An 11,147-nucleotide genomic window follows, 5' to 3' on the forward strand; every position below is an offset into this window, starting at 1 on the left:
GCCTTGGGAGATTGGGTAAGGCTAAGGGGAAATCAGAACCCCTACCCCTTATGAGACAAAGACCAGCTAGAGACAAGGAGTGACTGTGGGCCAACATGTGTAGGGAAAAGCAGGGTGAGATAGTGGAGCTAGTTTCGTGGAGGTTAGGCACTGCTAGGTCCAGTTTGGAGCGGGGAAGAACAAGTGAATGGAGGCAACAGCTGAAACAAAGGCCTGCAAATATTATTTGTTATATGCTAAAGAGACTAGCCCAACTGGTTTTGGTTGTGGGAGGAAATGGGTATTTGAACTAGCCTGCATGCCTCAGTTGACATTTTTCAGTTGCTATCAATGGAGCCATGGACATTTCCGGAGGAGGGGAAGGAAAAGAAGGGTTCAGCTGATGCAAAACTAGTGAGAAGCCCAGCCTCGAGGTGACCCTCAGCTCTGTCCTGTTCCCTAGGATGTGAAAGCCCAGCGCAGCTTGCCCCTCATTGGCTTTGAGGTGGGGCCTCCTGAGGCAGGGGAGCGGCCTGACAGAAGGCACGTCTTCAAGATCACCCAGAGCCACCTGAGCTGGTACTTCAGCCCCGAGACAGAGGAGCTGCAGCGGCGATGGATGGCAGTGCTCGGTCGGGCAGGCCGTGGGGACACGTTCTGCCCAGGACCCACACTGTCTGAGGACAGGGAGATGGAGGAGGCACCAGTGGCAGCTTCAGGAGCCATTGCTGAACCCTCCGAAGCCCCCCAGACCCAAGACAAGACCTAGAGGGTTTGGGAGGAACTGGGGCCCGCTGCTCCACACTCTAGCTGCCCATGTCCAATTGGGGGCCCCAGTCCCCTCCCTCCCAGCTCAGTCAATACTTGAACTCCCATCACGGGCACTTTCAATCCCCAGTGCTGGGTCTTGGGTTTTTTAATTCATCTTTTCACAAAACCTGGGCTTTAAAAAAAAATTCCTACAGTGATGTTAATTTTTTTTAAATCCCTGTCCCCAGGAAGGGTGGGAGCTGTTGCTAGACCCCCTTGAATTAGGCTGTTTTGTCCTCCATCCCTTCAACATCCTACAGATCCTGCCTCCACCCAATCCCCCCCCCCAAACTGGAGGCAGATTTGGATTCAAGTGCCAGTTATGCCACTGACCCCATGGCCCTGGCCCACCCCTGCTCCCCCCAGCCAGTGTATACACACATTACGTGGGGTGGTGACCAGACCCCTCCTGCCTCTTCCATGGCTTATAGCTTCTACCCGGCCCCAAGGCTACCCAGTATTTTATCGTCCAGACCCATGGCAGGGCCACAGGGCAGGACAGGGGAATGGGGGGGAGACAATGGATACTCTTTGTTTTGTTTTTTAAAGAAAAATACAGTTTATTTCGGGCTTATGGAAACTTTCAGAGTGCTGCTGTGTTCCATTTATCCACCTCTTTGTTCACAGTAACAGGCTGCTAGGGTGGGCCCAAAAACTGCTCCCTTACTGAGCTCTGAAGCCCAGCTCCTAAAAGGCTGATTCTAAGGCTCTTCATGGGTCAAGTCACAGATTAAATAATAAGGTACTATTTACTGAGGTTTTAAGCCTCATCCCTGGATTTGGGTAAGTATATGGAAAGAGGCTGGGGGAAAAAGAAAACAAAGCCCATGTCCCCCAAGCTCACCACCTAGGCAAACTCTTAGACTTCCTGAAGGAATCCAGGGCTAGAGGCTAAGCTGCAGAAAGGGAGTGTTCCTGGGAGGTTCCAATTTCTGGGCAGGGGTACAGAGCTGCTTTGTGTGTGTATGGGCAGGGGAAAAAGAAGAAGAGGTACCACAGCTATTTTCATTCACATATTCAACTCATCTTGCTTCTAGTTTGCAAGTTCATCTCAACATTCCTGACCCAGCAGGGCTACTGGTTCTCCTGCTGGTCCTCTCCCTTTACAGATCCACCTGGCCACTGTCAACCAGTGTTTAGCTTCTCCAGTCATGCCCTCACCTGCTCAACCCTCCCTCTTCATACTAACCACACCTGAGAGGCAATGTACTATGAAATCAGGCCCATCATGCAGACAGTAACTTAAGACCCAAGGGAGTGTGGTGAACCAGGTCACACTACCTCGAGAGCAAGGACCCTAGGGTTCTTCTTCCCCTGGAGGAAACTGAACAGGGGAACAGGAAGAGGGTAGAGATGGGGGAACCAGTCCAAGAGTCCACAACCCTCCCCAAAACCCCTATAGACAAGGCTCAAAACAACTAGCAAGCAAGGACCCAAACCATTTCCAGCCCCACTCATTTCTTTCTCCGGACAATGGTCCAGCCATCCTCCACTATATCCTCTTCTTTAATAGTCTGGGAGTCTGGACCAGAGGATTCAGGCTGGGGGCAAACCCCATCTGTAGCTGCCCCATCATTCGTAGCTGTAACCTGGAGGAGAAATACAGTAAAAAGCTAAATACAACACCTCCTGGCTATGGCCACTGGAGACCCAGGCTCTCTTCCCAGCTTTGCCAGGACTGGCTGTGTGACCTTAGGAAAGTTCCCTGCCCTCTCTGGATAATATATCCCCCCACCCCATCACTTCCCTATGAAACTAGCTGATTTCCCAGAAAATTGAAGATATCTGCATTTCCCCACCCAAGGGGCACCCCCTTTCACCTCCATTTCCTCCACGCTGTCCGCATCATCTTCATCCGTTTCTCTGGCTGTTGTAACTGCAGTGGCTCTGATGCTGTACTTTCTTTGGGTAATGTGAGAGGCCATCTCCTTCAGAGCAGCCCCATCACCCCTCTGGAAGTGGTAGAACATGGTCTGTAGCTGCTGGCTCACCTACCAAGAAAACATTCAACTAGCTTGGATTTTTTGGAGAACCTACAATACAACCCGCATGTGTCTGCAGCGAGAGTAGGGAAGGGTTTGGAATTTTCCAGAAGAGAATGGGGCTCTTTCTTCCCCAAGGAGTTCACTACTGAAGGAATCAGGAATCAGGAATCTGTTCACTACAGAAGGACCCAGGTAAGAGCCTAAAGTATGGAAGGAGAGCTTCCTAGCAAAGGAAGGCACTAGAACTCGGTTTGAAAGACAGAAGAGGTAAAAGGGAAGGCAATCCCAGCAGGGCTTGATGGGGAAAATGTTAACCAGAACAGGGGTGGAAATGTACCTGGCCTGACCTGCCTTTGGGATGGAGGTGAAGAATGGACCCAGTTGAGAATGTTGTATGGAGAGAAATGAAAAAGAAGAGGCAGAGTTTGGAAAGACCTGGGAAGACTAGACTTTTTCCTTTAGGCAAAAGGGAGTCACAGAAGGTTCTTGCACAGGACTCAAGAAAAGAATGGTTAGACCCAAGGTCTTGGCCTAAAAACAAACAGACAGGGAGAAGAAAGACTGCAGGCAGAGAAATGGGAGTTAGTCCACAATATGCTCACCTGGGGCAGACTTCCATCTTCCACAACCGTATCAAATTCGTTCGTCATGAGCTCCCCGAGGAAGTCCTCCACCTCATCTAGCTCCAAGTCAGCTAATAGGAAAGCAAAGACCAGCCACCTGAATCACTCAGGCCCACTACTATTCAATACCTACTTGGTGGGTCCACATCTGATTGGTGGGTAAAGGCCGCAACAGTGAGCCTTTTATTCACTGAAGTGCTCTGTACTACAGGTTTTTATGTGATTCTTAAAAACCAAACAAACAAACACTAAACATAAATACCTAATTTCCAATCTCTTTCATCCTACCAATCCCTCTTATTCCCAAAGCATCCCAACCACACTCACCCTCTTTCATCTGACCTATTTTAACTGGCCTCTTCTCTGTGACCATGAACAAGTTACTTATCTCTGTGTCTGTTTTCTCATCTACAAAATGGGGCTAAGGGCAGCCTTCTTGAAGGTCTGTTATGAGGAGTCCCCTAAATAATGCCTAGCATAGGAGAGACCCATAATCCATGTTAATTTGCATCACTCAAGGGCTGAAGTTTCTGAAATGTAGAAACCCTTCATGACTGCAGCTCCACTGAACGGGATAGATAAGAAAAAATGGACGTTAAGTACTTCCAATGATGAAATCATCATAGCCTTGACATCAACATCCTATTGTGTGATTCTGGCTAATCTCCACCATCTAGGCTTCAGTTACCTTCTGGGCCCCTGCTCTACTTTTTCTGAATTAGAGAATTACTCAAGTCGGTCCCTTCCCTCTGGGAGAGCTCGTTAACTCCCTTGACTTTCCCTAGCACTCTCATCTAATATCCCCCAAAGCGGTCTCCAACACAAACTACACTCTACCAATTTCACAGATGCCTCAGGCCCTCCACATCCAAAGCCAAACTTATCATCTTACCACTTCAAACCTACTTCTTGTCCTTCAGGGTTCCTCTATTCCATGTAAGGCACCTAATCCACCCAGTGACTCAAACCCAAAACCTGCCTCCTTTTTCCTCTCTCTTCATGACCAAACCATCTCCAAGGCCCCAATCCATTGCTATTGCCACTGCCCTAGTTCAGGCCTCATCATTTTCTACACAGAAATAACCTTCTCATCAGTCTTTCCCTCTCCAGTCCATGCTCCATACCGATTATTTTCCGAACTTTCTAGTAACAAATCTCATCCTATTACTCACCTTAGAAAGGGCCCATGAACTTTCATCACCTACAGCAGTGTTTCATATCCTGCTTTTCAGGAATAGCTGTCCTGCTGGTTTTTAAAGAAAGCTATCCATAGAAAGCTAATGAGAAACAAAGGAAAACAGGCTTCTTTTTTGTGATTCTTATCGTTAGCCAAGCTTTTATTATTATTATGTTAATGTTACTGTGACTCCTAAGGAGGAGCTGCAGAAAAGTTCTTACATAATTTGACTGGAGAAGCTTTTTCTTCACTGAACATCTAACAGAACTATTATTCCATAGCCTGCATTTTGGCAAACGCTGGCCTAACAGACAAACCAAAGGCATGTAACATCTTCCACGTCTTAACCTCTTCCCAGGGCCTCCCCACCCCCCAGATTCATTCTCAACCACTCCTACCTACATTCACAAGCGTGCACACACACCCTTACTCCAATACTGAGCTCCCTGCCACTTTCCAAATATAACACATAATCTTCTCATACCACAGAACTTATTTGTGTGTTGCTCTGTATCCCCCACCTAGTTAACTCCTTTTCATCCCTTAAGACTCAAGCCAATCACTATCTCCCTGAACAATCTCCAAAGGAAGCCTCCTCCTCAGTCTCAGGCTACCCAAGCACCCTGAGCTCATCCTTATTAGAACATCACCCCGACTGTAAATGCCTACTTACTTAAATGGATCCATTACTAGATGCAAACTTCCTTGTGATAACTCTACCTAATGTCATCTACAAGACCAAAAGAAAAAAACCTGAATAAAGAATTTTGCAAAAATCTTACTACACAAAAGACCCTCTGCAGGGTCCCTTATTCTTACATGACCTTAAAGACACATCAAAGGTGTAGATCTTTGCTGTCCAAATAACCAAAAGTCATTACTGAGCACTAAAAATATGGATAGACCAAATGGAGAAGGTGCTAAAAGTGTAAAATACCCACCAGAATTTGAAAACTTAATACTAAAAAGGGATGTAAAATATCTCATGAGTTATCTTTTATACGGATTACCTGTTGAGATATTTTAGATATACTGACTTCAGTAACATTAATTTCATCCGCTTCTTTTTACTTTGTTGAAGCGGCTGCTAGAAAATTTTAAATGACATGATGTGAGTTGCATTATATTTTTACTGGACAGTGCTGAGGTGGATACTTTAATATCTATTTTAGGCATTAAGAAACAGAGTCTCAGATAAAACAACTTTTCCAGAGTGATACCGCAGGTCAATGACACAGCCTCTATGGCATCAGAACTCAAGATTCTGACTCCTAAAGCCTGTATTCATTCCACCCCGACCTTAGTTAAGATACCATCCCACGACTGTTCAACAGGAAGTGCGCGCTCTACAGGACCCGCCTCCTTCTCCCCACGCCCGCAAAGACAGGTCGCAGCGCCTCACGTTCACTCACCATTGCGGAAGAAGTACTCTTCTACTGCACCCCCCAGCCACTCGGCCTTCTCTTGGCTGTGCACGCCCCCGAAGCCATTCTCCACAGCGATCTGCGAACACAGGCCAGAGCCCACCACGTCAGCCTGGAAGCTGGCCTGAGGTGGTGTAGGGTTGGCTGCTTAAGCCGCCCAGTGGCGCCTCAGGCGCGTTGTCCAGCCAACTCTTGTTCTGCCCCAGACACTAACCTTTATCCTAGCCGTGGCCCTACTCACCTGCAAGGCCGGCCAGGCTTCCAGCGCCGCACGGACGCCAGCCCCAAAGAGCGCCCGCGAATCTTCCCCAACTCCGGCCATCATCCGTCCTCTGGCAACGCGACGCCCAGGAGGCCCAATTGCTGCGCAGCACAGCCCAGGCCAAATGAGCCGAAAGCCGAGCCTGAGAACGCCGATGCGCCTTTCCGCGGACCTGGCAGCAAGACTAGAGCAATAGAAAAGTCTATCAGAGCAATGAATGACATCACCGCAGTTAACTCCTATGTAATAAACCAAAGGAAGCCAGGAGTGGAGGTCGGGCGGGGCCATGGGTTATTGAAAGGTGTGGGGAACTTAATAAAGATACGGATTCCAGGGCGCCTGGGTGGCTCGGTGGGTTAAGCTGCTGCCTTTGGCTCAGGTCATGATCTCAGGGTCCTGGGACCGAGGCCCGTCGGGCTCTCTGCTCAGCAGGGAGCCTGCTTCCCTCTCTCTCTCTCTGCCTGCCTCTCCATCTACTTGTGATTTCTCTCTGTCAAATAAATAAATAAAAAATCTTAAAAAAAAAAAAAAAAGATACGGATTCCAGGCCTTGGGGCAGAGGAATCAACCTCAGGGAGCATAGCCTTAAAATTTGCATTAAAAAAAAAGTAACATCTAAAACACTGCACCCAACAGCAACAACAGAATATACATTTTTCTGAAGTGCACATGGAACATTCTCCATGACAAACCATATGATAAGTTGTAAAGCAGGCCTCAATGGATTTAAAGGAGTTGAAATCACACAAAATTTGAAATTGAAATTAAAAAAATAAATTAAAAAATAACAAAGTTGTAAAATTCACTAATATGTGGAAATTAACACCTTTCTAAATAAAAAATGAGTCAATGAAAAAATCATGAAGGAAACTGGGAAACAAACTGAAATGAATAAAAATGAAAGCACAGCACACCAATATTTAAGCTAAAACAATGCTTAAAATTAATTTTAGAGCAACTGGGTGGCTCAGCGGGTTAAGCCTCTGCCTTCCACTCAGGTCATGGTCTCAGGGACCTGAGATGGAGCCCCACATCCCCTGGCTTCTGCTCAACAGGGAGACTGCTTCCCCCTCCCACCACCCCTGCCTGCCTCTCTGCCTACTTGTGAGCTCTGTCAAATAAATAAATAAAATCTTTAAAAAAATGAGTTTTATAGCTATAAGCACCTATATTAAAAAAGAAGAAAGATGTCAAATCCATAACCTAACCTTTCACCTTAGGAAACTGGAAAAAGAAGAACAAAGTAATCCAAAAGCAAGCAGAAGGAAGGAAATAATAAAGACAGAACAGAAAATACCTGGAATAGAAAACAAAAGCAATAGAGAAAATCATGAAACAAAAGTTGATTATTTGAAAAGATCAACAAAATTGACAAATTTTTAGCTAGGTTGACTAAGTAAAAAAGAAGACTCAAATTACTGAAATCAGGAATGAAAGAGGTGACATCACTACCAACTAGCCAAAAAAGACTACATATCATATAATACCATTTAATATGAAATGTACAGGGGTGCCTGGGTGGCTCAGCTGTTAAGCATCTGCCTTGGCTCAGGTCATGATCCCAGGGTCCTGGGATTGAGCTCAGCATTGGGCTCCCTGCTCCGTGCGGAGCCTGCTTCTCCCACTCCTCCTGCTTGTTTCTGCTCTCGCTATCTCTCTCTCTGTCAAATAAGTAAAAAAAAAAAAGTAGTATGAAATGTACAGAATAGGCAAATCTACAGAAATAGAGAATAGGTTAATGGTTGCCCAGGCTTTGGGGAGGGGGGAAATGGGGTTTCTTTGGGGGGAGATGAAGATGTTCTAAAATTAGATGTGTGATGGTTGCTGTTGGGGCTGAGTTGTGTGCCATCCCTTCCATTCATATGTTGAAGTGCTAAGACCCAATACCTCAAAATGTGACTATATTTGGAAACAGCGCCTCTAAAGAGGTAAATAAGGTAAAACAAGGCCCTAGCGGTACACGCTAATCCAATACAATTGGTTTCATTGTAAGAAAAAGATATTAGGGCATAGAGAGAGACATAAGATGCACAGAGAAATGGCTATGTACGCAGAAGGTAAATATCTGCAAGCCAAAGAGAAAGGCCTCAGAAGAAACCAAACCTGCTGACAACTTGATCTTGAAGTTCTAGAATTTCGAGAAAATAAATTTTTGTTGTCAAAGCCACCAGTCTGGTATTTCATTATGGTAGCCCTAGAAAACTAATACAGTTGCACAATCCCGTAAATATACTAAAAACCATTGAATTTTATACTTTAAATGGGTGAAATTTATGGCATATAAATAATATCTCAATAAAGCTGTTCTTAGAAAAATAGCATAGGTGATTCCCTCTCACAGAAAGGATTGCAAACTTTGGACTAGACCATGTTAACAAACAATACTGTCACTTCTGTGCCTGGGCCCCGGCTGAATATTGCTATATCATGCATAGGGTTTGATCAAATGCTTAAGGAATTTACAGTCCATCATGCAAGACTGGCCAAGGACCCTAGAGAATTATCAGTGCTCTGGATTAATCTAAGTGTTAAATGACCTGAAGCAGATAGAATTCTGCAAACTCTCTTTAAGAGAAATGGTACAAATTAGGTATGAAGGTATTGCTTCAGATTTATAAAAGAAATCACAAATGTTACAAATTACAAAACTTTTTAAAAACTGACAAATACCATAAACATTCTCAAACTCCCCAAAATAAAATATTTTTATCAATTGTTTGACTCGTCTCCCCACTAATTTTTCTTTTGGCTACAAGCTCCTTGATACCCTCCTCTAAATAAATATGACAATTACTTTACAACATTTTCTAGAAAGACTACAAAGAATTCAATTGAATTCAATGTCATTGAGTTGATAAAAATTTTTATTGGTAGTTTAGAAAAGTGTCGACTTCACAATTTATTATTAGTGAGGTAAATTTTAAGATTGCTGTCAAATTTGGGGAAACCTCTCTTTTTTTTTTACATGTGAGCTATAAAATTTCAAGGTATTTTAACTGTTCTTGTGCAATGACAAATTGTAAATGCTCTTCAAACTGACTGCGCTCAATAATCAGGGACTTGGAAGTGGCATGTGTAAGTATGGGGTGCTGAGGCTTAGCTTTATTGTTCTATAATAAATCCATCTCTGTGCAATGTTAGAGAAGGGAGCACAGGGGCTCATGAGAATCCAGCAGAGGGAGCCCCTAACCCAGCCTGGGGGCTTGTGGCAGGCTCTCAGAGATGACGCTTGAGCTGATTCTTAAAAGTTTGAGCGGAATTTTGCCAAGTGGCAAAAACCCCATCCTCTGGTTCAATTAATTTGCTACAGGGGCTCACAGAACTCAGAGAAACATTTTACTTACTAGATCATCAGTTTAGGGTTGCCTGGCTGGCTCAGTCAGAAGAGCATGTGACTCTTGATCTTGGGGTCCTGAGTTGGAGCGCCACATTGGGTGTAGATAGATAGATAAACAAATTGAAGTTTAGATTATTGGTTTATTACCAAAGGATATAACTCAGGAACAGCTAGATGGAAGAGATGCGTAGTGCAAGGTGTGTGGAAGGAGCAAGGAGCTTTCATGCTCTCTCTGAATCTCCCTGTGATCATTAACCCAGAAGCTCTCTGACAGGGTTTTTATGGAGGCTTCATTACACAGGCATGATTGATTGAATCTTTGGACATTAGTGATTTGTTGGTGGTCGTTTAGTCTTTATTTCATAATCATAAACTTCACCCTACAATCCAGCTAGACTTAGAGTAAGGAAAATATAGAACCCACAGAACTGCAACAAAAGCACAAAGATTATAGGATATTTCAAGCAGCTGGAGGTGAAGGGGTGCTCTCTAAGCTACAGAAGGAAGTATCTGGCAGTTGAGAGAAAACACAAGTCAAATTTATTAGATTTGTCCACAGTCAGCAATGGTGATCTTCTTGCTGGTTTTGCCATTCAGGGTCCCAAAGTACTCAATGGCTTCCACAAGATTCACACCTTCTTTCACCTTTTCAAAGACCATATGCTTGCCATCCAACCACTCAGTGTTGGCAGTGCAGATGAAAAACTGGCAACTCTTCATGTTGGGTCCAACATTTGCCACGGACAAGATGCCAGGACCTGTGTGCTACAGGATAAAACTCTCATCATCAAATTTCTCCCCATAGATGGACTTGCCACCGGTGCCATTATTGCATGTGAAGTCACCACCCTGGCACAGAAATCCCAGAATAATCCTGTGAAATCAGGAGCCTCTATAATCAAATCCTTTCTCCCCAGTACTCAGAGCATGAAAGTTTTCTGCTGTCTTTGGAACTTTGCCTGCAAACAGCTCCAATCAGTTAAAATAGATTTATGAATCAGATGAGTAGTCACTTCTCGGCTTCCATCCCTTACCTCAAAGGAGATGTGACCCAAGGGCTCACCACCCACAGCAATGTGCATGGTGGGGTTGACCATGACTGGTGACATGGGAAGTTCCAGGGCAGTGGTGCCTGCAATGCCATTGGTAATTGAATTCAACCTCCAGCCCCTCCCCGCTCCCAGGAGGTTGAGGGGTGAAACTGAAACTTCCAAACTTATAATCACAGGGTGGCTCTACAGGCAACATAGCCATAAATACCTTTTACCATTCTCATCACTTAGGAAATTACAAAGATTTTAGGAGCTCTGTGCCAGGAAAGGGTTCAAAGGCCAAATACATATTTTAATGTATATTTTTAATATTTTATTTATTTATTTGACAGACGGAGATCACAAGTAGGCAGAGAGGCAAGCAGAGAGAGAGGGGAAAGCAGGCTCCCCGCTGAGCAGAGACCCTGATGCAGGGCTTGATCTCAGGACCCTGAGATCATGACCTGAGCTGAAGGCAGAGGCTTTAACCCACTGAGCCACCCAGGTGCCCCTCAAATA

General features: G+C 44.9%; 2 protein-coding genes and 1 pseudogene across 2 annotated transcripts in view; 1 reads left to right on the forward strand and 2 right to left on the reverse strand.

Annotated features, from left to right (window-relative positions):
• The window catches only part of FGD1 (FYVE, RhoGEF and PH domain containing 1), a 40,692-nt gene extending 39,323 nt beyond the window's left edge, over positions 1–1,369 (forward strand). Inside the window, exon 18 of the mRNA XM_004780579.3 lies at positions 443–1,369. Coding sequence (XP_004780636.1) covers positions 443–748 — 306 coding nt within the window. The 3' untranslated portion in view covers positions 749–1,369. The remainder of the gene's footprint in view (positions 1–442) is intronic.
• TSR2 (TSR2 ribosome maturation factor) lies at positions 1,320–6,390 on the reverse strand. Its single transcript, XM_004780578.3, has 5 exons — positions 6,240–6,390; positions 5,987–6,077; positions 3,377–3,468; positions 2,610–2,780; positions 1,320–2,378 (listed from the first exon to the last, which is right to left on the reverse strand). The coding sequence occupies exons 1-5, from the start codon at positions 6,321–6,323 to the stop codon at positions 2,244–2,246; spliced, it is 573 nt and encodes a 190-aa protein (XP_004780635.3). The 5' UTR covers positions 6,324–6,390; the 3' UTR covers positions 1,320–2,243.
• Positions 6,391–10,140: 3,750 nt separating this feature from the next.
• On the reverse strand, positions 10,141–10,694 carry LOC101678079 (annotated as a pseudogene).
• Between the last annotated feature and the right edge of the window lie 453 nt (positions 10,695–11,147).

This window comes from Mustela putorius, unplaced genomic scaffold (genome assembly GCF_011764305.1).
Source record: "Mustela putorius furo isolate JIRA1106 unplaced genomic scaffold, ASM1176430v1.1 tig00004068_pilon_pilon_pilon, whole genome shotgun sequence".
Taxonomy (NCBI): Eukaryota; Metazoa; Chordata; class Mammalia; order Carnivora; family Mustelidae; genus Mustela; species Mustela putorius.

Bases quoted from the DNA above. Each gene is read 5' to 3' on its own strand.
- TSR2 (XM_004780578.3), bottom strand. From the start codon at position 6,323: ATGATGGCCGGAGTTGGGGAAGATTCGCGGGCGCTCTTTGGGGCTGGC. The intron at 6,078-6,239 runs GTGAGTAGGGCC...CTGTGTTCGCAG, and splicing joins AAGCCTGGCCGGCCTTGCAG to ATCGCTGTGGAGAATGGCTT. The intron at 2,781-3,376 runs GTGAGCATATTG...TTTTCTTGGTAG, and splicing joins AAGATGGAAGTCTGCCCCAG to GTGAGCCAGCAGCTACAGAC.